The 24264-nt window shown below is 35.8% G+C and overlaps 2 protein-coding genes across 6 annotated transcripts in view; both read left to right on the top strand.

The window, feature by feature from the left end:
* LOC107625471 (serine/threonine-protein kinase Nek6) overlaps positions 1-7096 on the top strand; it is an 8452-nt gene extending 1356 nt beyond the window's left edge. Inside the window, exons 4-15 of one of the 2 annotated variants that reach the window (XM_021115982.1) lie at positions 218-274; positions 1257-1322; positions 1468-1514; positions 3873-3918; positions 4225-4305; positions 4382-4424; positions 4510-4559; positions 4956-5037; positions 5117-5166; positions 5269-5342; positions 5550-5601; positions 5684-7096. In XM_021115982.1, coding sequence (XP_020971641.1) covers positions 218-274; positions 1257-1322; positions 1468-1514; positions 3873-3918; positions 4225-4305; positions 4382-4424; positions 4510-4559; positions 4956-5037; positions 5117-5166; positions 5269-5342; positions 5550-5601; positions 5684-6817 — 1782 coding nt within the window. In that variant the 3' untranslated portion in view covers positions 6818-7096. The remainder of the gene's footprint in view (positions 1-217; positions 275-1256; positions 1323-1467; positions 1515-3872; positions 3919-4224; positions 4306-4381; positions 4425-4509; positions 4560-4955; positions 5038-5116; positions 5167-5268; positions 5343-5549; positions 5602-5683) is intronic. The other variant, XM_016328121.2, reaches the window with a different exon arrangement.
* Positions 18903-23667, top strand: LOC107625469 (carboxyl-terminal-processing peptidase 3, chloroplastic). 4 transcript variants are annotated; one of them, XM_021115980.1, is made up of 12 exons: positions 18903-19318; positions 20068-20149; positions 20278-20408; positions 20603-20689; positions 20921-21011; positions 21266-21345; positions 21744-21779; positions 21929-22087; positions 22198-22284; positions 22386-22535; positions 22906-23013; positions 23229-23667. In XM_021115980.1, exons 1-12 carry the CDS (start codon positions 19007-19009, stop codon positions 23490-23492), a joined length of 1587 nt encoding a protein of 528 aa, XP_020971639.1. In that variant the 5' UTR covers positions 18903-19006; the 3' UTR covers positions 23493-23667. The 4 variants fall into 4 exon arrangements, with proteins under 4 accessions (XP_020971639.1, XP_020971640.1, XP_016183605.1 ...); XM_021115981.1 differs by having other exon boundaries at positions 18904-19318; positions 20933-21011; XM_016328119.2 differs by having other exon boundaries at positions 18905-19318; positions 21968-22087.

Below are 24264 nucleotides of genomic sequence, written 5' to 3'. Positions count from 1 at the left end.
GTTTTTTAGTTTAAAACAAAAAAAAATTTTTTTTTTTCAAAGAGAAAAAGTTGAACAAACTGCACTGTAAGTACTTAAATAGTAACAATTAATCGATTCTTACTATTGTTTGATTAGCATGAATTGGCCAAACTAACTAGTTTCTACTGCTCAATAATTTTATTGTCTTCCATTATGATCTGTGATTGCATTGTAGTTAGCTATGTCCCTGTGATAGGTAAACCATCTGAATGCGGTCAAGAGTAGAAGAAATTATTTCCTCTGCACAGACACAGTAAAAAATGATGGCTACCAGTGAAACCAAATTTAATTTGATGAAAATCTTCTAAGTTTTATGCTAAACATCATTATTTTTTTAATTATTCATCAAATGTCCAGAGTGGACAAGGTAATTAAATTTTACAGTTCATGTAAATTAGAGTTTAGGTAAACTTGAATTGTAAAACTTAACTTGTAAACTCGTAAGATTACACTGCCCTATGGCTGATTCTTTGCAGAATTCTTTGTTCGGCGTTTTTGGAGAATCTTGGCTGTGCCCCGCATCATTTGATCAGTTTCTTTTGTATGATGTTTGAAGGTTTTAGGAGAAAGAACAAGGCAAAATCTTTGGTGCAATGTGCAATATATGCCACTATATGGAGTATTTGGCTAGAATGCAATCTATGCACATTTAGTGATAGATTCTCTGTTGAAAAATTATTGTTTGGGATAGAATTAGGCATCTAGCATCTATACGGTCTAAAGCATATGTTTTTTTTTCAAAGACTTTCCCTCTCATACATGATTAGATATTGGAAAGCTACACATCATTGAAGTTTGTGGTTTTTGTATTTCTTTTGGTCTTGTAGGATATCTTTTCCTCCACTCCTTTGTATTGTTTCTTATATCTTAATGATATGTAAGAGCTTACTTGAAAAATGGTAAACCTGATTTGGGGAGTTATATCTCTAAATTCTTAGAGTTAACTTGAGAGTTTAATTAACTTTGAGAGTGGAGGCAATTTGTTCTGTGGGACTGATTATTTATTTTTAATGCTTTCAAAATGTTGTGGGCACTATGTGATACACTGATACTGGGATTTATATTTTGACCCAAGTACCATCTGGAGCTAGGTTTCTACAAATATAAGATAAGATGGTATTCTTAAGACTGGTTTAATTGGCATCAATGCCAAGAGGTTTACAGAAGCTGGAATTGAATGTAGTTTCCTACCTGCTTATAGAAGAATGACAATGTTGTCTCACTTTCTGTTATAGATGAACCTGATTGCAAAACTAAGTAGCCCTTATATTGTGGAGTGCAAAGATGCTTGGGTAGAAAAGGTATAGAAATGATCTATTTTATTTTTATTCTTATATGCCATTTGTGTATTTATATAAAGGTGAAATGTCAAAGTTGAAATTCTATGGATGTATCGACTTGTTTCAATGTTTATCTATATTTAAGATATTATTTCATGTTGTGTAGGGGGACTATGTATACATTATATCTGCTTATTGTGAAGGAGGTGACATGTAAGTACAGTAATTTTTGTTACACTAATGGTTTCTAGCATAAATTAAGATGTAAGCATATTGTTTCAGTAATACATGTTTTCATAGATGATATCTGAAAAGGAAATTTTATTTTATTTTATTTTAATTTTAATAAATGAATGTTTCATTGGCTTTGTACTTGTAAAATGTAAACTATTTACCTGAAAGCTTAAGCAATTGTGTAGAAGGTCCAGAATGTTCTTCTTAAATTGAGACATTTTTTCAAGTGAAATCCTGTTGAATGTAAAATGTATATAGAATATGAACTTTTATACTAGACTAAATGTTATATAGCATTGTACATTTGGAATGGTGGTGTTATTCTGAACTTTAATTATTAGATGGGTAAAGTATGTTTTTTGTTCCTGAAGTTTGGCAAAAATTTTAAAAATACCCCTAAGTTTTATTTTGTCCCAGAAGTTTTTGATTTGCATCAACTATACCCCTGACCGCTATTTTTTCAAAAAATTTAGGACCAATTCAACAATTTCATAAGAACAATTTTCAACACAAGCAAATCAAGCATAATTTTCATGCATTTTTGTTGGATTGGTCTTAAATTTTTTGAAAATTTAGCTATCAGGGGTATATTCGATGTAAATCGAAAACTTTTGTGACAAAATTAAAACAAAATAAAAGTTAAGGGTATTTTTAAAACTTTTGCTGAACTTCAAGGATAAAAAAATATACTTTACCCTTATTAGATTGAAGGTGACAGGTATTCAACTTTAAACATGACCAATATAATTTGAATAAAATGTTAAATAAATTCTTCTGTTGAAAGATAAGCTATTAGATAAGAGGACTGACATGAAAGTGCTCTGTAATCATGGTCATCAAATTATCTATCTATATCAATTTTTTTTATTTGATGTAACTTTTCGTAATGTACTGGTAATAACCGGGCTTATCGATGAATATGTTGGGATACCATCACCTAGCCACAGATCAAGACATCTAAACATACTGAAAGTTAAGAACAAAACGCAAATGAACGAACCAGAAAAGGACAAGTATCAGGTCCCAACTCCCAAGCACCAGACCACGCCCATACCCACACCAACCTAATTCATATAAACTGTGTATTTGATACTAGATTCTTATTGCACTACAAGGAGCTAGCTTGTTCTAACTGGAAAAATTAAGAGGAGTAAGAATACTGAATTTTGGGTATAGATTAGAAACCAAATGACCAGTATAGTGAAGATGTTTTGAATTATTTTGCAAAAGTTGGCTGGTTCAAAGCTTGTCAAAAGGGATCAGTTTAACATGGGTTTCCTGGCTTTTAAAATACATTCTTTAAGGGTTAACTAGACAAGTCAGGGAATAAATTGGGTTCAAAATAATCTCTTTGGTGGAAAAAGCTTTTAGATCCCTGAGTTCTAAATTGGACTCGAATAACTGGTTCCTGGTTTTCCAGTCTGACTAGGAACAATTTGGTTATGAAAAGATGGCATAATTGATTACCAATATCTGTGTTGTCACATCTTTTCTGCTGATAGAATTGTTATTTGTCCAATGCTCTGCTTATTCTCCTCTAGAACACAGCGAATCATCCACATTCCCAAGTCCATCATGTTTAATACTTCCTCTTCCTGTATTCTTGGGATGGTGTATCATGTACTGTGTACTATAGAAATAAGGCAAAAGGTTCTGCAAATATGAAAGCACTGGGGTCACTTGGTTGAGTTAGTCCCAGCGGTTGGAGGCTCTGAACAATTTTAACCATTGGTTTGCTAGATTGGTCTCCCCACTAGCAATTTTAACAATTTTAGCTTGACCATTTGGAAAGTATGATGCTCCTTTCATCTGCATTTTGGTCACCAGAGCTGTACACTGCAAATTGTCATCTGATTGGCTGCATTTTAGATTTTTGTCAACTTCCCAATTTCATCTTGGTTAATTATATGTAGCCTTCTCTGCTTCTTCATGCCTCCTTCATATGTGTCTTCCTGCCACTTCTATAAGTGAATCGATAGAGGTTATTTCCTGCCACTTCTTCATGCCTCCATCTAGACGTGTTTTATTGCTTATTCTATGATATTGATAGCAATGTTTGTCATTAATGCATAGCGGAGAACCTTGAACAATCCTTGTCAATTGATGTTTATTTTTTACCCCCAAAATAAACCAAATAACCTTTCTGCTTAGAACCTTGATTGGAAGACACAACAGCAGCAACAAGCAACAAAGCTTGATCAACAAATTATAATAATCTTTTCATAGCATAATAATGTTCCAGGAGTTCTCAACTCTCATGTATTGTAATTGCATATATGTAATCATTTATGCACTAAGGAGTCCTAATTATGGAACACATTCATTCTTGTTGAGCAGGGCTCAGTATATAAAGAAAGCCCGAGGATCATTCTTCCCTGAGGAGGTAATGAATAAAGTTTTATAGTTCCTGTAGGGTATTTTGATGGAGAAGGGAAGGAAAGGTTGATAAAATCTCTCTTTCTGGGGGACCTTCTAAAATGAGAGGGATGAAATAATGAATTATCATTTAACCCTAAGAAAAATGTTCCTTATCAACTTTATGGATACTTTCTAGTTCCTTGTTTGGTTTTAGTCTATGCCCTCTCATATTTTTTCCTTCATTTCCTATATTTTCTCATTGAATTCCTTATCTCTCTCCTCTCCTTATGTTTGTGTCCCACCCATGCTTTGCTGCCTTTTTCTCCTCTAGAGAGTTTGCAAATGGATGACTCAGTTGTTGCTAGCTGTGGACTACCTGCACTCCAATCGAGTACTCCACAGAGATCTTAAGGTATTGCCTATTTCCTTGTTCTGGAAGAGAAATCCTTACATGATGTTTATATTGATACAACTTAATTTAATTTCAGTGTTCCAACATACTCCTCACGAGAGACAATAACATTCAGATAGGTATGAAGGGTTTATGCTTTGAAACCTTGTCACTTTTAGTTTCCATATTCTGTTTCATGTTGCCTGAAGAATATGGATGATGCAGGTGACTTTGGTCTTGCAAAGCTACTTAATAAAGAAGACCTTCCTTCCCCGGTATTGCATATTAATATCTCATTGTTTTTCTCTGCTGCCTTCTTTGATATACTTGTTTGTAGTTGTTTCCCTTGTAGTGGACTATCAGGCCCTATGAAACACAAATACTTCGTTTACAGTCACATATGTGTATCATATGCTGCATAAATATTACTACCTGAAGTTCTTAAATTTGTGACAACTTTTTCATAAAATTGTTGTGTTTACATGTTTAGAACTCATTTGTATTTGTGCAACATAGGCCATGCCAAGAAATTGATGTTTTTCAATGTAAAATGGACAGCTCTTTTCCTCTTTCTCAATATTCAATTATTCATAACACTAATGATTAGATACCTATTACCTAACTAGCTACACATTGATGTTTACTTATTGTTTGTGCCATTATATCTTTAGGTTATTGGAACTCCAAACTACATGTGTCCTGAGCTTCTAGATAATATACCTTACGGTTATAAATCCGATATATGGACCCTTGGTAAGAGTTACGGATGCCTGATTCTAACAGTCGTATGATACTGACGTTGTCTAAGAATGACATCTCTTTGTATGTAAAGGTTGCTGCATGTTTGAAATCGTCGCACATCAACCAGCATTTCGTGCTCCGGTAACAACAAACTTTAAGCATCTGCAAGCATTTGGTGTTATTATTACAATGAAGTCTTCCATGGATTATTGAGCAAAATAATTTGACGAATGAATGAAACAGGACAGGGCAGGACTAATCAATAAAATAAATAGATCCTCCATTTCTCCATTTCCAATTGTTTACACTCCCACACTGTAAGTAGCTTCCTCAAACTACTAGTAGTGACTATTGTTGCTTTTGATCAATGATAAAAATATTTTCCTTAAAGAGTGAACATAACCAATTAACTATATTTTAATTCAATGAAAGGTTGCCATTATTTTCCCACTGTTTCTTCATTCTATATATATATATATATTTGAAATTCTGTAACTTGAATTGAGGTGACCTATGTTCAACAGGAAACAACTGATTAAAAGCATGCTGAGGAGAAATCCAGAACATAGACCTACAGTTGAGTCCAACCGAGCCTTTGTTGAGTCTTTTGAATTAATATGGAACTGTTGATTCTTAAGCTGCTTTTCTTTGTAAACAGGCAGCCGAGTTATTAAGGCATCCTCATTTACTACCTTATGTTCTTCGCTGTCGCAATGCATCGCCTGTTTTTCTTCCGGTACATCTCATAAATAGTAGCCCAAAGGATAAAACAAAGCAATCTCCCAAAAAATCTAGTGGTGGCAGAGATCATAGAGAAAAACAAGAAGGATTTGCAAATCATATGGAGCAAGTTCGTCTTATTGAGGGAAATGCGGAGGTACATGTAACTAATCATCATAATGATGGCAAACTAACAGTCTCGACAAGTGCCGAAGACTTCCTTGAAACCAAGATGGTTGATCCTACCAGCTACACGATGGAAACTGCAGCCAGTGTTAGTGGCTCGAAAGATGGGTCAATTACTTCTGATTCAACCATTTGCAGTGTGTGCAAGGAAGCAGACTTTAAAGGTAGACTTGCGAAGGAAGCAACAGAAAGTGAGATCACATCAAAGAGTACACTAGATTCTGTGAATGTGGAACAAGGATTTGCTGCTGAAAATTTTCTCCAGTCAGATTCAGTTAATGTAACTACAGCAGCCACAAAAATCGAAGACACTCTTCCCAAACCCATGGACTCCTGTAAATCAATAATGTCTAGTCAAGACAGTACTGTCGGCAATGATAAAGATGACTTTGTCAACGAAGAAAGATCATCCCCAGTTTTGCAGCCGGTCAGGCTCGAGAAAGACACCGAATCTGATGGCAGCTTAAAGAAAAGTGAAAACCATGATGCATTTACTGAAGTCTCACATTTGGACTGCTTGTCATCTGCAAGTAACGATACACTTCCCGGCAAGGATGAAGGTGTTGCAACCACAGCTGCGCATAAAGAAGGCAGTAATGCTGCAGTAGTTGTTGATAAAACGACAAATGGCATTTCTTTAAGCAGACCTACTTCAAAAGGTGGGGACGGAACAACAAAGAGCGTGTTGATTAATAGATCCCAGAACAGAGCTGATGCTCTGGAAGCTTTGCTTGAGTTATGTGCTCAGCTGCTTAAACAAGGGAAACTTGATGAACTGGCTGCTGTGTTAAGACCATTTGGAGAAGACACTGTCTCATCAAGAGAAACAGCAATATGGCTGACAAAGAGTCTTCTTTCATCACAGAAATTTAATTCAGAAACCTAATATGGGAGGTAGTTCTCATTAGTTACCTTCTTTCATTTCAAAATAATTCTACGTTTGGACAAAGCAGTACATTAAGAACTCAGTACATCTGAATAGAATATCAGATATATTGGTTTTTTAATGTGATATGTTGTCCAAATTAATTATAATTGTTTTGAATTGAAGGGAATACATTATTGTAGGAAATGTGTATTGATTGGTACACGAGCTTGCTTCTATGAGACAGTGGTTTGCTTGAAGATTGGAGATTTGAAAAATAACATCCCACAAATTTCTTTATTAAATTGAGACGAGCGCGTTTTGGTGAGTGTGGATAGCTTTTTTTTTTGTCAAGTGGATAGGACAACCCCCAATCCTAGGTATCACAACACACACATCCACACACCCACACTTTGAGGTTTTACAAACCTCGTCCCAGTCTCAGCTGGGGTTCGGACTTGGTGTAGCTCAATTAAGAGGCAATATAATTGCCACTTGGTCTAGACCTCAGCTGCCAAATATATTTGAAAAGCTTGAATGTTCATTGGGGTTTTGTTTTTTGTGAGCTATAACTATTGTCTATTGATTGCATGGACATAAACACGATTTTTTCTTTTAGAATTATTGTAGATATGTAGTTTTGGATTCCGGCTCCATTTTAATACCAAAAAAAAAAAGAAAAACAAGAGAAATAGTACTGTGCAAGTCGGTTCAAAAAAATTACAGTATACGAGAAGTGGACAAATCAAGATCACAGCAATGGAAGTAGTAAGAAACACAGCATGAACAATACTTGATATTTTTATTTGGATAAAGTGGACAAATCAAGATCACAGCAATGGAAGTAGTAAGAAACACAGCATGAACAATACTTGATATTTTTATTTGGATAAAGTATATTTTTTGTTTCTAATATTTTTTAAAAATTTTAAAAGTATCTTAAGTTTTAATTTATTTCAATTTTATCTTTCAAGTTTTTGATTTAAATATCAATTTTATTCTTATAATTAATTTTTTGATAATTAATATTTTTTTTTCAATTATATCCTTCCTCTATCCCACCACCACCATCATCATCACACTCCTCTCTTTTTTTCTCTCTCTCTCTTTCCCCGTCCTCACCATCATCTCCTCCACCGTGAAGAACCACTATCAACCTCCTTCTCCATCATCATCGGCCATAACCCTCTTTCTCCTTTCTCCTCCGACCCTCCATCTCCACCCGCATCGGCATCAGCCGCAAGTCCTTCCGCCTTGAGAAATTCGTCCAAGACCTTAACTCCCTCCAGACCCTACACAAACCGCACGTCTCCTCCGATCTCGACTTCTTTCTCTCCGTCGTTGTCTTCGACAGCGAGGGAGTCTATTACTTCATCGAACAACTCGTGTGGCTCGCCAAATCGGGACTCATCGATCTGAAGTGGTCACGTTCGTTCAGAGGAGGTCTGAGGAGATGGATGGAGATGAAACAGGGTTAGGAGCACTGAAGCCAAATGGAGCTTCGAGGAGAATTTTCGCTTTCTGTGAAGAGCAATAGGGTTAGAAAAAGTTGTGGAGTTGGTATGGTTTTTCAAAATTTCATGTTAATTTTTAGTTCAAATCAGTGAAAATTTTTCTTCTGAAATGGTCATTGATGGGTACAAATTTGAGCTTGAACACTGACAAAGATAAATATTGTTGTAGCTTGTGGTGGTGGAATATTACATTTATTTCTGCAGTTTTGTAATTGACACCAGTAGTGGCCATGGGGACAGAGCATGAATTAGAAAAGGGGAAATAATGCTTATTCCAATATCCCCTTGTACTTAGATCGTTTGATTTGTCTTTGGATGATCTCTTTATATTCTACAGGAACTTGAAAAGAAATGTTCTAAAATGTTAAATACAATTGGATGGGTATTCTTACATAATGGTCGTGATGGAGAGTCGGAGGAAAAAGAAGAAAGAAGAATAAAGGGAGGTATGAGAGGCGATGATGGAGAAGGAGGTTGATAGTAGTTACTTGATGACGATGGTGGTGGAGATGATGGTGAAGAGAGAGAGAGATAGAGCGAGATGATGATGATGGAATAGGAGAGGGGTATAATTGAAAAGAAAAATATTAATTATCAAAAAATTAACTATAAGGGTAAAATTGTTACAAATTGAAAATTTGAAGGATAAAATTGAAATAAATTAAAATTTAGGAATATTTTTAAAATTTTTAATAAACATCAAAAACAAAAAATATATTTTATTTTTTTTTATTTTGATTGAGGATGTCTTTTAGTACAATGAGAGGTCTCTAACTTCTGCCCAGGCTTGATATTACCCTTTCTAAATGACGCCACCTATTTATAGGCAAATAAGAAGATACCATTGTCCTTTTTACTTAGGTGCCATAACTTCTGTTGTTTTCTTCTCATGCCATTGTAAAGCTTTCTCAAAACAATAGGAACATTTCATTTCTTCTACTTATTTTATTCGATATTCAAACTCCGTCATTTATACTTTGAAGAAAAATCAGGAATATAATTGCATATAGTATTTTGGGTAACAATTGCAGGGAGTTGAAATAATCAAATTAATCTCCTGGGCACAAGGGGTTGCAAGCTAGGAAAAACAAGGATCTAATATATCCTGCAGTGATGGGAAAGAAGAATAAGGATCAATGAGACAAGAAGAAATGTAGAAATTTAGAGGGAAGGTTCATGAACTCACAATGCAGACTACTCTTTGTTCGTGAGTTACCTTTGTTATATGAGATTGCCTCTTGATTTTTCACAATGGCTTCCTGCCAAATTTTCTGAGTGGTGAGAATGGTGAAGGAGGAGGTGATCTACAAAGACATTCTGATAAGTTAGTAGGTATCTAAGAGGTAGAGTTTGTGAGGGTTTAAAAGATCATACATGGAGGAGCGGGTAGCTCCTTTTTATATAGGGTTAGTCGTATCTTTGAGTTTATTACAAAACTAAGGGTCTTTTGAATTTTGAATTCGAAAAGTTGTTAAAGCATTGTTGGGTCAGATGATACTCGAACGACCTTAGACCCATGTGGAGCTAAAGGTATCTTATTGGGTTAGAGTAAGGTCGTTTGGGCCTGAGGCTAAGTCCACAATAGTGCCCCAAAACGTGATGTGTCCGAACTGACGGTGTCACATTTCTGTGGACCCAATTGATTGTCATGCTTTAACGCCTGATGAAGTGGTTCCCACGTGAGCAGTCAAAAGCTTCTAGTTTTTTGCTCGAAGTTGTGTGCACTTCTCGAGGCATCATATTAATTGACGTGAGTGGAATTTAAATGCTACTAGTTGAAGATTTTACAATTTTACCATTAGTCCTTTCATATTCTTTTGCATTTTGGAGGTTACATATATTTATTTCAAAATCGCTTCATTTTTTCTTTATTTTCCTTCATTTCTTCCCTTTTCTTTGTGGATCTCTTCGTCACTTTTCTCAGAATTGTGATTTCTACTGCTAGCACCAGTGGCCTTTTTGCTTACTTTAGTCACAGCATTGTCCTTCGTCATATGTTTCCTTTTTTCCTTACGGTTCCTTGTGTTTAATTCTCCTTTTTCTTCAAGTATGTTTTTGACCAAACGGTTTTGTTTGTTTTTTCTAGTCATTTTGGAGTAGCTCCTGTGTCTGTTTCTCTTTATGATGAACATGTCTGTTAAGATTCTTGGTAGAAATGTTGGTAGAAATGCTTGACAGGTTAGAAGGGATAGTACCGCTGCATCTTGATGGAATTGGCTTTTTAGTGCACACTTACTTTTGCTAGCATAGTTTTCTCTATTACTGTAGTATTGTGCTAGGCTCATGATGGTAGTGGTACTCCCATTTGTAAGCATAGTGCGAAGAAGAGCTGATCCTCAACCTCGGGGACTCGTCTTCCCTGATCAAGGGATTCCCAAAATTTATTATTAAAGTACATCCGATACAGTGGCAACACCCTCGTGACTTAATGAGGATGCTTTGAAAAAGCTCCATGAAGCCAGAGTGATTTGCAAAGGAGGTGCGATAGAAGCATAGTATGACCTTTCCCTTCTCGATCCGCAGGAGCGCATATGTTATGTTAAATTTTCAGCTCCTCGTGTTCGGATTGGATGTGGGTTTACAAACCCATGTTTAGTGTCTTGGGATCAGGTTTCCATTTTCATGGTTCGTGATGTCCTTTCTCAACTGGTATGGCATGGCTCCTTCCCAACTTCATCCTAGTAATTGGGCCACTATTAGGTATTTCGAGCTCGCGTGTGAGTATTTAGAGATTCCGACTGTTATGGAGGTATTTTTGTATTTTTTCCTTCTAACTGTACCAAATTGGGAAAGAAAACATAAGAAGGGATACATGTCCTTTCGATTAGTTCCAAAACAAAAAAATCTTCGGTTTGTTTGAGGATTCATTTCATGACTTCAAAGAACAATATTTGAAGGTAAGGACGGCTAAAGGCACCATCCCTTTTGGTAGACTCTAGAGGGCGAAAGGAGGTTCTCGGCGTGTTGGAGCTACGAGGCTGGTGACGACTATTTAATTAAAATCTCTTATGAAGGTTTGTCTTAGAAAGGTCGGAATATCACTAATGTATTGTCAGCAATCTGGGGGAATAACTCCCTCAACCCTTGGCTGGTCATGGGTAACCAACAGGCCAGGCGTCAATATGTTGGTGGGTTTTGTTTTTTCCTGCACCACTTTGTTTGTTATCTATCTTGTTCATTTATTTTACCATGTTGACAGATTCTTTTATTTGCAATTAACATGGTTGGCGAGAACACAACTATAGCTAATTTGATGGCTAATTTTCTTGAGGTGGAAGGGAAAAACAAATAAGAGAGTACCCTTCAAATTGTTGAGACAGCAATGTCCGAAGGTGGTCAAAGGGGAGCCGATAAATTGAGGTTTTGGGTGGGGATGACGATCTCCATGTTATCTCCAACCTAGAGCCTGAGACGAAAAAGTGGAAGAAGAGTGAAGGTAGTAGCATGGCTAAGGAGGTTGACACCCCATCTATTATAGAAAAAGCTTTCGATGCCCAGGGCGTCATAGATGAGCATCTTCTTCCTGGAACAGAAGATTTCTTCTCTGATTGTGACCTTTCTGCCCAGGCAAGGTGGGTTTACCGCTCTATGCTCTGATTGGCAATGGTAGTTCATAAAACTGAGTTGGTTCTTGGCCAATCTCGTGTGCTAGATGGAAAAATTCGCCAAGCTCAAGGCTGACTTACAGCCTCACGAGCACAAAAGGAGGTGGCTGAGACTGCTAAGGCTGAAGCTGAGAAAAAATCCGTAGAGGTCGGGGATGAAATTCAGCGACTTACTGACATGGAGATAGAGCTTCGGGTGAAAATTTCCAAGGCCGAGCGTTGTGCCGAAGAGGTGAAGAAGAAGGCCAAGGATGCTGGAGAGTTGGAGGCTACCTTGAAGAAAAGGAACAAAGATTGTGAAGAACATCAAAGAGGCAATCTTTGCTACCGAAGAAGCTTTGAAGGCGTAGGTGACTCTCCTTGCTCTCGACTTCGACATTTCCCAACTCGGCGCTTTCAAGGTTATCGAGGATGGAAAAAATTGTGGACATATCCATTGAGGAATAAAAAACTTGGGATTTTTCTTTATTCATTTTAGTTTGCTACCTAGTGGGCCAATGTTGAGAATTTGTGATTTTCTTTTTTGCTTGCTTTAGTTTGTTACCCGTCGGGATGAGGTAACTTTTGAACTAATTTGGCTAAATTATTAAATTTTACCATTTTGTTTAATGCGCTGGATATCCGCTTGCATTATTAGGTTTTGGCTTTCAGAATTAATCACTTCCCAAAATTTCGCACTTTTGAAAAGGAATAGTGGAAGGAAAACTTGAGAAAACCAATGTGTTTAAAAGCAATTCGGGAAATTGAAACAGAAATATGCTCAACTTGAGGAAAGAGTACTCGTTAACTTAAAAATTAAAAATCCAACTTACAATTCGGGAAATTGAAATAGAAATATGCTCAACTTGCCAGCTGGAGTAAACAAATTAATAATATCTATTATGGGTAAAACCTTTTAAGATTAGTGACATGCCAGGATTAAGGAATCTCTGTGCCATTGAGCTTTTCTAAATTGTATGCTCCCTTTTCACATGACTCACAAACACAGCAAGGCACTCCTAGTTTGTAGATAGCTTACCTTCTCCCGGCTGGGGGGGTACCAATATCGTTGCATCGAAGTACTAGATCGTTGCAGTCGAAGGTACTTTTCCTATCTTTAAATGAGCCATCTCCCTGACTTTGTCAACTAGGTCCTTTTCTGTTTCTTGGTCAAAGATCCCTAAAAGGAGCCTTGGGCTCAGCTCTCCGATCTCCACTGGTACCATTGCCTCTGTACCATGTTTGAGTTTGAAGGGTGTCTCGCCCATTGTAGATTGTATGTGGTGTAGTCCAGTAAGACCAAAGGACGGACCCTAGTTCTTTTAGCCATGCCCTTTTGTTCTGAACCAGCCATTTCTTTATTCCGTTTAGGATGACCTTGTTTGCGGCTTTTACTTGGCCATTTGCTTGTGAGTGTTCTACCGAAGAGAAGTGTTGCCAAATTCTTAATCTTCTGAGGAGTTTGAGGAACTTCTTGTCGTTGAATTGGGTGCCATTATCTAAAATACCAATTTCTGGAATTCCAAATCTTTTGATTACCTGCCTCTTGAAAAACTTCCTGCACTGGGTTGCTGTAATACTGGCTAGGGCCTTCACTTCTATCCACTGGTGCAGAATTTAAGAATATTCACACTGAACCAGCAAGTGAACCGGGTCGTACCAAGTAATACCTCAGATGAGTGAGGGTTGATCCCACGAGGATTGATGGACTGAGCAACAATGGTCGAATGACTCACTTAGTTAGGCAAGCAGAAAGTGATATTTTGGGGTTTCTTACCAACTATTTTAATCATGCAAGATTCATTTCATGGCGAACTGTCAGTGACTAAACCCTAATGTCTTAGTGATTTAGTCTCCTCTAACCTAGTTAACCGCCAATGTCTTAGTCACTTAATTTCGATTAGAGGGTTAGGTTCAATTCTAGTTTATTGGATACAAAAACCCTAATTACCCAGATATAAGAGGATTATATGTCATGTGTCCCATTAAGTCCCAGTAATTAGCAATTTAGGAGGAATTTACTTTCAAGCTAGTGTTCAAGCGAGATAGCTCTGTCGAGAATCATAAGAACGCATATAGAATAAGGGTTATTCTTTCGATCTACCCAAATTCATAAGATGAAGAATGAAAATAATCCTTGAAACTGAATCAATACATTAATTAAAACAGAACAACAATAGTCTTAATCCATAGAAATAAATTGAGCTCCTAACCTTAACCAAAGAGGTTTAGTGGCTCATACTTAAGAGAGAAAACTAGTTCGAAAAATGTGAAAGTGCGTGAGAAAGAAGGTCCCCCTGAAGGGTGAATCTTTTTCCTTTTATATCTAACCTAATTTGATTTCAAAATAAAATAAAATAATAAATTCTAAACCTAAAAGATTTTGTTTGTAATTAAACATAACTAAAATAACACAAAATATAACAATTAAAAGCTAAATCCAACTAATGATGCTTCATTGGTGAGAATGTGATCCGGATTGCTGGTGCCAAATGCCAGTTGTAGCGTTTAGCACCCTTGTGGGCAGGAAGCTCCCTTTCGATTCTGAGTTCCTGGCGCTAAACGCCCAGGTCCGTGTTTAGTGCCAGCTTGGCAGCTTCTAATTCTTTTCTTTTCTTGCACACAAACTCTGCCAAACTGATCCAAACTTCACCTGAAATAATTAAAACACCAAAACAACTCAAAGTAGCATCCAAAGAGGATTTTAACACTAAAATATAATTAAACTCCATAAATTCTAACTTAAAATAAACAAAAAATAAGGAAAAAATGCTCACGCATTACAACACTAAATTTGAACTGTTGCTTGTACTCAAACAACTAAAAATAATATAGGACTGAAAAGAGAAAATGCTTAAGACTTGAGTGTTCATTTAAGCTCTTGTCTAATTACTGAGTGGGGTTGATGGCATTGTGATTCTGAATAGCTTTGGCATCTCACTATCCTTTGAAGTTCAGAAATGTTGATATCCTTCAGAACTAGAACTCGGATGATATTATGGATTCTTTTCCTTTTTAAGCTCTGATTGATCCTTGAACACAGCTTTTTCTTTCTTTTCTTTTGGTGCTTTGCACCTTGAGTCTAGCAGTGATACTAAGTGTTTTGTTTCAAGCTTAGCTTGAGACAAAAACACTACAAGCACTTAACTGGGGAGGTCTTTGAAGTCTAATTTTTCTTTTAATTTCTCCCAGTCAATGGTGCTCAGAGCCTTTAGTATACTCTGTAATTGCACTTGGTCTCGACTCTTAGTGCTCTGTCTCAAGGGTTACTTGACACATTCACACCACAAGCATATGGTTAGGAAAACAACTCTTTGAGCTTTTAATCATGTGTGACCTTCCGAATCATTGATGCTCAGAGCCTTGGACCTTGCTTTTTATTTTTCTTTTTGCTATTTGTTTTGCTTCAAGGACTAATTTCTCACTCACTTTAGAGAATTCATAATATTTTTCTAAGTTCATGTACCTCAAGAACCAACATTCTGGACTTCAATATCAATTATTCACTGTTCAGTTCATACATTCAGAATCATAGATAATACCACCACATCAAAGTAACCAGAATAACTCATAATATATAACTTAAGTCTCATGTATTTTACTACTTTTTTCTTTTTTCTCTTGATTTTTCAAGTTCAGTGAGCAATACATGAGATATTTTTCAAAATAAACATAAAATATCAAAATAAATAACTACTAGAAATTAATAAAATACTACTAATGATCATGCAAAAGCTTTAAACAGAAAACAGAAAATAAAATAAAATACTGAAAAACAAAAAATAAAATAAGCAGAAGATAATAAAACTCAACTACCTCAGTTCTGGTGGTTGCTACTCCCTCTCGAAAATCCTCTCTGGTGCTTCAGCTCATCTAGCTCCCTCCTCTAACTCTGCGGCTCCTCCACTAGCTAATTGAGGAGGGTTTAGTGGTCCTGATGCTCTAGCCTTAGATGGTCGACAAAAGATTCCAGTTGTCCAATGGATTCCGTTAGCTGATCCCAGTAATCGCGCAGGGGAAGTAATATCGCTGAGGCATCTCAGGCTGCTCCTGCTGAGGAGGGGAACTGGCTCCTGAGGTGGTATTCACCCAAGCTCCTTGGTATACTCCATACCCCTCCTAGTGATCGGTCTGTCAACATCAATAGGGGTGTCTCGCTCAATGCAGACGCGCGCAGCCTCACATAGAAGTGGTTAATGGTTTTAATTCTGCAGATAACGTTGTATGATGTGGAATCCTTTAGGATGACAAAGTCGGCCATAACGACCTCTTCGTACTCCCCGTCTCAATTCAAATAGGTAACTTAATAGCTCCATCTGGTTTGATAAAGAAATATCTAAGGCCCACTATCCCAAGTTGGTGGCTTTGTAAGTTTGTCTCTTTCAACCTAAGAACATTGAAGGCATTCCGGAAATGTATGTTGGAGTCAGCAACTGCGTCGACTAAGATGCATTTGACCAAATCAACACCTACCTTGGCCATTATGACCATAGGAGGATCGTCCACAAGGTTGCCAAGCTTACAATCCTATGGGGCGAAGTTGATCTCTGGAAACTTAGGAGTTGTTGGGGTTCCGTTGTGGTCGCGAAGAGAATTTTGAGCTCTTTTTTTGTGAAAACTTTGATTCTGGCAAGTCCTTCCTGTTACCACGTTTAAAAATAGTTGGATCTGGGTCACTCTCTTCCCGTGCGACAGATTTAATGGTTCTGGGATTGCACCCCTCGACAATCTCCGGCGATCTCTCCTGAACGGGTCTTCTCAGTTCGCAGATGATCTTTGCAAACTCGAGAAGCTTCCTGTCCTTGATGGCTTGCTCGAGGGCTTCCTTTAAATCCATGTGATCTTGTGTCTTGGGCCTATAGTCTTTGTGCTAGACACAGTATAAGGATTTGTTTCCTTCGATCCTACCTTTCAACTGCCTTACTTTAGGTATGACACCTCGGTCCGCAATTTGTTGGTAAACTTCTACAATCGAGTCATTAGGGGTGTGTAATTGGTGAACTTGCTGACTCGTGGAGGGCAAGGAGAATTAGCTAATTGGTCCATTAGCCCCTCTCGAGCTATTTGAGGGTGGTTGTTTTGCCAAGATGCTTCATTGGCAGCCTGTTGTTTATTGGCTGCTACCACCAAGCTTACTTCCTCGTCATTTATATACTCCTTAGTTATGCTCTGGATTTCATGCATAATTCATACGGATTTGGTGAGTAGGTGTTTTCAGAAATCTTCGTTGGTCAAGAGCAAGTTGGCCACTGATTTCGTAGGGTCATCGATCTCTAGACATTCATCGTTAAAATGATTCAGGTATTTTTTCAAACTCGACACTCCATTGGGTTACTCCCAACAAGTTTATTGGGTGTTTGGCCTTGGCAATCCGAGTTGTAAATTGGGCAAAAAATTTCTAGGAAATATCCGAGAAAGCTGTGATGGACCCTTGAGGTAAAGAATTAAACAACTTGATTGCTGCACTCACTAACATTACTAGGAAAGTACGACACCAAATTGCGTCGACAACCCCTTCTAAATTTATTTTAGCCTCAAAGGCGGTTAGATGCTCTTGAAGGTCTTTGGTTCCGTTGACAAAACTAATCAAACACTAAAACAATTTTAAAAAAAAATTCTAAATCACCCCTTTTTCTAACCTTAATTTCCTTCCCAAATTCATCCCATAATAAACTCTTGGTCAACCTCACCCTTGTTTTGAAGAGGAGTAGCTTGTTAAATTTAGATATTTTTTTAGTGTTCGGATAATTTTATCAATTTAGGTCCATCTTTTATGATTACAATATTAATTTTTATTTGGTAGATTTGGAAACATTTAAAATATTCGTGAGTAAAAATGATAGTTTACTCAATTGAAAAATGAATAAACTACTATTTTAACTCATAAAATTTAAAATGCCAAAAAATCTACTCATGAATAAAATTAGATTTTTATCCATAAAAAATGACTGAACTATCTTTTTTGTGTACAAAAAGTAGAATTTTGATAAATTTACTCATAAATAAAATTAACATTTATGAGTTTTTGTTACTCAAAAATATCTTTTATGAATATAAAGATCATTTTGTTTATTCATAAATAGATATATTAGTGTTTCGAATTTTTAAAAATAAAATTAATAATTTAATTTTGTCATAAAAATTATTGTAAAAAATTTAATAGTAAAAATTATAGTTGTTAAAAATCGAACCAGATCGAATCGAACAATTCGACCGAAAAATTGATGAACTGAATTTTATACCAATTCAGTCCAAGACTAGGACCATTTAAAGTAAAAAATCAGTACAAACCCACCATATCCAATGGAGGTCGCAGACGTGGGCGAACCTATGGTGCAATAGTAGAAATTTTTCCAAACCTATGGCGCAATAGTGGGGTTTAAACCCTTACCTCAAGGATATATCATTAATGATCATACCATCAAGTTACAATATTTTTTTATTGAAATATATACAAATTATAATACATATAACAATCTTTTATTTTACTTATATTCAATTTATTTTAATTTTAAAGTCACTCATTTTTAAATCAATTATATTTTATTTAACTATAAATTTTATTCCAATTTTAATAACTATGATAGAATAGAATTGAAACTTATCAAATATTAAAAATAAAATTAAATCAAAATAAATATTAAAAATAACTCAAAACATTTCAAAAACTAAGACTGAAACCATGTTTTACCTAAAAGGAATATTACAGGTTTTTTAATTTCAACCAACCGATCAAGTAAAATGAGTTTGTTAATTGCTAGCCAGAAATAAAATAAAAGTTGAAGATGACCTGTTTTGATGAATTATCACACATTCGTTCAAAAGATTCCTACGTGGTCACGTGTAAAGGAGTAGCAAAATGAAGTTAGATACGTATTACGTACACGCAAGAATATAGGATCTTTGAGCACTCCACAGCCATAGCATTTACTCTTTTTTTTTTATTCTCTTGATCAATAAGTTTAGAATACTCTCTCCTTAAATTCATTATTTATTTATTTATTTTATTTTAATTCTACCCGAATTTACAACGACACATACATGATTAACAGCATTAACGGTCACCACCAATACCAAAAGGAGCACCGAGCTGAAGAAACTACCAAAAGAGAATGAAGAATCTTTGTCTGAACTTCGATTGCAACAAACATTCAATTCCATCAAAACCTAATTCGGTGTTTTTGGTTCCTCCGCCTCCTTGTAGGTTGTGGTTTCCGACATGGAATAGGAACAAGGTCAACAATCAGAAGACGAGGAAGTTGTCAGTTTCGGTGTCGTTGAAGGAGCAATGGCTTGAATCTGCGGCAAAACACGCTTTTGGATTCGGAGTTTCGGCAACTTTTTTTTTCTCTATATTCTGTGATTCGCCTTCGGCTCTTGCTGAATCTCTCACCGTTGCTTTTCCCGTTTCACGTGCACCTGAGGTCATTTACTTCTCTCTCTTTTTTTTTGCTAATTCCTCTCAACTTTTCATCTTCTGGTTTGATTGACTATGAATTTTTTATTTTGGTTCTGTTAAATACTAAAGCATTCAATTTTGATTATCCCGATTTCCCTATCTAAAACGAGAAGTTCAGTACAAACTCAAAGAAACTCCTGTGTAAAGGTCGTTTTAAATGAGTGAACAAAAATAAGTTTACTTCATATAAGAGTGAATAAATTAAAAATTATCATTTATCTTCTCTTTAGTGAATACTTTATATAAGAGTTGAATGCTTTGGTAAATGATATATAATAATAACTATAATGGATAACAGTTTGGCCAACACCTTATTTTTATACCATTAGAATTTCGGGTTTAGAATTTAGAGTTGAGTTGGCCAAGAATTAGTAAAAAATAATAAATTTTATTAGTCACGTAGTATTGCTTAGTATAATATCATGATTAAAGAGTGATGTTGAATTTCCTTTTTATACTGATAGAGTGATAGTGTATCTTTTATTTTAAGATTGCAAGTGAAGTAGTATTTTGCAATTATTAATAAATATAGTAATCAAAACATATAATGTTGTGCTAGTTTTCATTGCAACTGTTGGTCTAATTCAAAATAAAGTTTGATTTTCATGCAAAAGTGATAGAGAATTTGAGCATACAAACCCTTGTAGTAAGTACTAGAGCTTTGTTTGTTCACAACATGAATTCTGTTGACAGTGTAAAAGGTTTGTTTCGCAGGTAAATGCAGTTCAGAGAACCCTTGTGGAAGCATGGGGTTTAATTCGCGAAACGTTTGTTGATCCTACATATAATCACCAAGGTACTTTATAGTATCATACCTTTCACCTGATGAATAATTCCCCCAATTTTAATGTGTGCATAAATGATGGATCAATAATAAAATCTACATTCAATTTTTTTTTTCTTTTCTTTCTTTTTCTGCTTTAGATTGGGATTTGAAGTTGCAGCAAACCATGGTGGAAATGTTTCCCTTGAACTCAGCTGATGCAGCATACACAAAAATCAGAGGAATGCTTTCTACCCTTGGCGATCCATTCACTCGGATTATCAGTCCAAAGGTCTTACACTAACATTCCCTTTCTCTGTAATACTTTCTTGGTGAACAGAAAATACTATTCATAACTAAAGAGATGATCGAGAATCTAATAGATTATAGGTCATAAATGAACTATTCAAACAATACCATTTCTTAGATCGATAAATCTGTTCTTCAGCTTCTGTGATTTGGTTTAATGGAGGTTCCAATTTACAGGAATACCAAGGATTTAGAATTGGAAGTGATGGGAACTTACAAGGAGTAGGCCTCTTCATAAATATTGAACCAAGAACTGGACATTTGGTTAGTCATCTGCAACGAACCACTTTAAAAATTTGTGCTGATTGTTCTGAGGTCAATTTGTAATGCTATTGAGACTTACCCCCACTTAAGGAAAACTTGGTTTCGCCTTCCCATTCTTGAAACTCATGTCAGTTTATGCCATAGAACCTTTCATCTGCTGCTTCATGAGTTTCTTACTACAACAATATTATCTCTTAATATCACCTGGTAACAAACACATTGATTTTCAAGTTGAAATCACAGGTTGTTTTATCCTGCATTGAAGGCAGTCCAGCTGCTCGTGCTGGTATTCATCAAGGGGATGAGTTGGTTGAGATAAATGGTATCAAACAAATATCTGATCCACATTCTTTTCTTTTTGATGAAGCTATTCATGTAAAGATGCCAGAATTAGCAAGCTTATTGCTTAGATGTTTCCTCATATAGAATCCTGTGTTGTTTCTTTATGCTGCTAAACATTTTCTTTCTGATATGACATTTCATCAAATTTTGGCTTGTCTAAGTCTATTTTGGGGATTAAACTATGGGTCTGAAGAGAAACATCTGATTTTTTATTAATTAATGTTGATTATGCAGGGGAGAGGCTTGATGGCCTTGTTAGTGAAGCTGCAGCACAGAGGCTTCGAGGGAATGCTGGAACCACCGTTACAGTAAAGGTTCGTAGTATAACTCTCAACATTCTATTTCTTTTTCTAAATATAACCATTCTTTTTTTTATTGCGTTTATTCTCAGCAGCTCATTTTTGGATTACTTTTACGACGTGTGTAGTCTGTGGAATGTTCTTGTGTAAAATCTTTTCGATGTAAGGTTTCGTGTGTCAAATTCTTAGGAATGTAAAAGCATTCTTCTAACCACGCGTCCCATTACAGAGTTGATTGTTCTTTATAAATGGGATAATGTAATTTCCAATCCAACCTTTAGTTTTGAAAAAGTGAACACTTGATACTGGGTGGTTTCAGAAAATTTTGGTCTCTTAACTCCTTGGTTCCTTGACAAGCTTTGTGAGCGAATTGACCATCATCCTAGAAACTAATTTCTGAATTTCATCTCCAGGTGAAAGACATGATGAAAAAATCTTCCATCCGAGAGGTACAATTAACATTTTATTAGTAATCATGATTCATGGAATATTAACTTTTATCCTTTTAGTTAATGTGCTTATGTTGTGCATAAATAATTTAAATAACTGACCTTAATCCCTTTTTAAAGGAACTTGGAAATTTCACATAATTTTATAGCTGATCCAATTCCGAATTGACTCCTCCATGTGCTTGAAGGTTAAACTTCCGCGCGAGAACATTAAGCTCTCTCCAATATCAAGTGCCATCATCCCTCATAGATTACCAACTGGCCAATTCACAAAAACTGGCTACGTAAAATTGTCCGCATTCTCTCAGGTGAGCAAAGGATCAAGTATTCAAAGAGATGGTTGAAATAATCTTTTGCTCTCTTAAAAAATTTGCAATTCTGTATTTTATTCAAATCAATTGTTCTTCCAAATTGACAGACTGCTGCTGAAGACATGAAGAATGCCATTCAAGAATTGGAAAATCAAGGAGTACACTCATACATACTAGATTTACGAAACAATCCGGTACCTGACTTGTTCAATCGGAATTTCTATGCATAGTTTTACATGGTGTGTGTACTAGATTAACATAGAAGCATTTTCTTCCTTGTCTAATTTTTTTGCAGGGTGGCTTGGTAAAAGCTGGCCTTGATGTTGCCCAGATGTGGTTGGATGGGGACGAGACTCTAGTGAATACCATCGATAGAAATGGGAACATGTTACCGATTACCATGGTCGATGGACATGCTATAACTCATGATCCACTTGTGGTTATTGTGAGTACTAAAATTGCTTGATTTATTGGTTTTGGCTGTCTTTTAGTTCCACTACAATCTTTAAAAAATGTGTAAGAATTAGCCTTCATGTGAAAGAGAAACTATTTTCATTCCTTTTTATTGCATCCATCATCCATGCCATATTATGAAACAATTCACATCGAGTTTTATTTTTCAAACTTTTCCTGTGTTTGTGTGGAACTTGATCTTCTTGTGTGAGCGAGGTTCGGGCTCGAGGAATCATTTTCATTCCTTGGTTTTAATCTTTTTCTATCACCTTTTCTATTTGCAAGATTTTACTTTGTCTCTAAAACCGAGCTCTCGACTTTGCTGCTTCTGTTAGTAAATTGAAATGTTCCTTGTGTAACAGGTCAACGAGGGAAGTGCAAGTGCTAGCGAGATTTTAGCCGGTGCATTACACGATAATGGTCGAGCTATTCTCGTGGGGCACAAAACATTTGGTAAAGGAAAGATTCAGGTACCATTATTGCATTTGTTAAATAATGATGTTCATGCTATAAACCGATATTTCGGGAGATCGAAGCATGAAAGAGCAGTTCTTTTAATCCGGTTAAGTTGATTAAGTTTTGGAATTATATGACTGGAATATTAACTAACTTCAGAGTCAAGAACTATATGAACAATTATTTAGTTTCTAAGCCATGTTTGCTGAATTGCCACATCTTATGGCAGAGCGTCACGGAGCTTCATGACGGATCAGCCCTCTTTGTAACCGTCGCAAAATATCTATCGCCGGCACTTCATGACATAGACCAGGTCGGCATAACGCCGGACATACAATGCACAACAGAGATGCTCAATTCGGCCATGGAAGCTTCGGCGAAAAATAACAATAGTAACAAGAAAAACTCAGTTTCATCCCTTGAAGCAGATTCATGCATTATGGTAGCAGAACATGAATTGGATATGGAGGAGTCAAAAGGAACTGCTTCTTGAACATTTACACTTTCTTGAACTACCATTTTTCTTTCTTCAACTTTATAGTTGAAAAGGGTTTTTGGTAGAATGTACATTTGTGATATCTATTGATACACATTATAGAATATAGAGATTGTATATATCATAATATCAAAATCAATGGAATAATAGGTGAATTCAATTCCAAGTTCAAGCATTTTATTTCATTTATCAAGTTAGGGTTTAGTTAACACGTGTCTTAAGGTTGTGTTTGTTTTTTGGGTCTGGTAATGAGATTGAGTATTGTGTTTGGTGACCAGAGACTAAAATTAAAATTTCCAGGGATAGAAATTAAAAGTTTAATAACATTTCTTTCTATAAATTCTTTCATTTAACTTTTTAAATTTTAAATCTACTTTTTAATCTCCATATTTATTTTAAACCAAATAGGATAATGAGACAAATGCAGTGTAATACATTTTACACTAAATACTAAACACAATACATAGACATAATTTAGTCTTTGTCTCTAAGTTTTTATCTTCCGTCTCTTTCTCCCTTCCAAATGCAACCTAAGAGTACTTAATAAGACTATTATTAGTGAAAGTTTTTAAATTTTTTTCTTAATAAATGTAAAACAAATGTATTAAAAATTTAAAATTTTTATATTTCAATAAAATTTTTTCTCAATTTGCAACTTTAATATGAGCTCTTAAGGTACAAGTTAGCTAAACTCATCAAAGTTATAGTAATTAAAGTGTTAATAATACTGAGAAAAATCAACTTGGGTTGGTCGAGTGATTAGTTGACT

The sequence above is a fragment of the Arachis ipaensis genome, chromosome B02, assembly GCF_000816755.2.
Source record: "Arachis ipaensis cultivar K30076 chromosome B02, Araip1.1, whole genome shotgun sequence".
Lineage (NCBI taxonomy): Eukaryota > Viridiplantae > Streptophyta > Magnoliopsida > Fabales > Fabaceae > Arachis > Arachis ipaensis.
Note: the sequence above shows the minus strand (reverse complement) of the source record. Positions and strands in the feature narration are given on the sequence as shown.

Coding starts and splice junctions, on each gene's coding strand:
- LOC107625469 (XM_021115980.1), top strand. CDS start 19,007: ATGAAGAATCTTTGTCTGAACTTCGATTGCAACAAACATTCAATTCCA. Junction 19,319..20,067: donor CCGTTTCACGTGCACCTGAG/GTCATTTACTTC, acceptor TTTGTTTCGCAG/GTAAATGCAGTTCAGAGAAC. Junction 21,012..21,265: donor TGAGTTGGTTGAGATAAATG/GTATCAAACAAA, acceptor TTGATTATGCAG/GGGAGAGGCTTGATGGCCTT.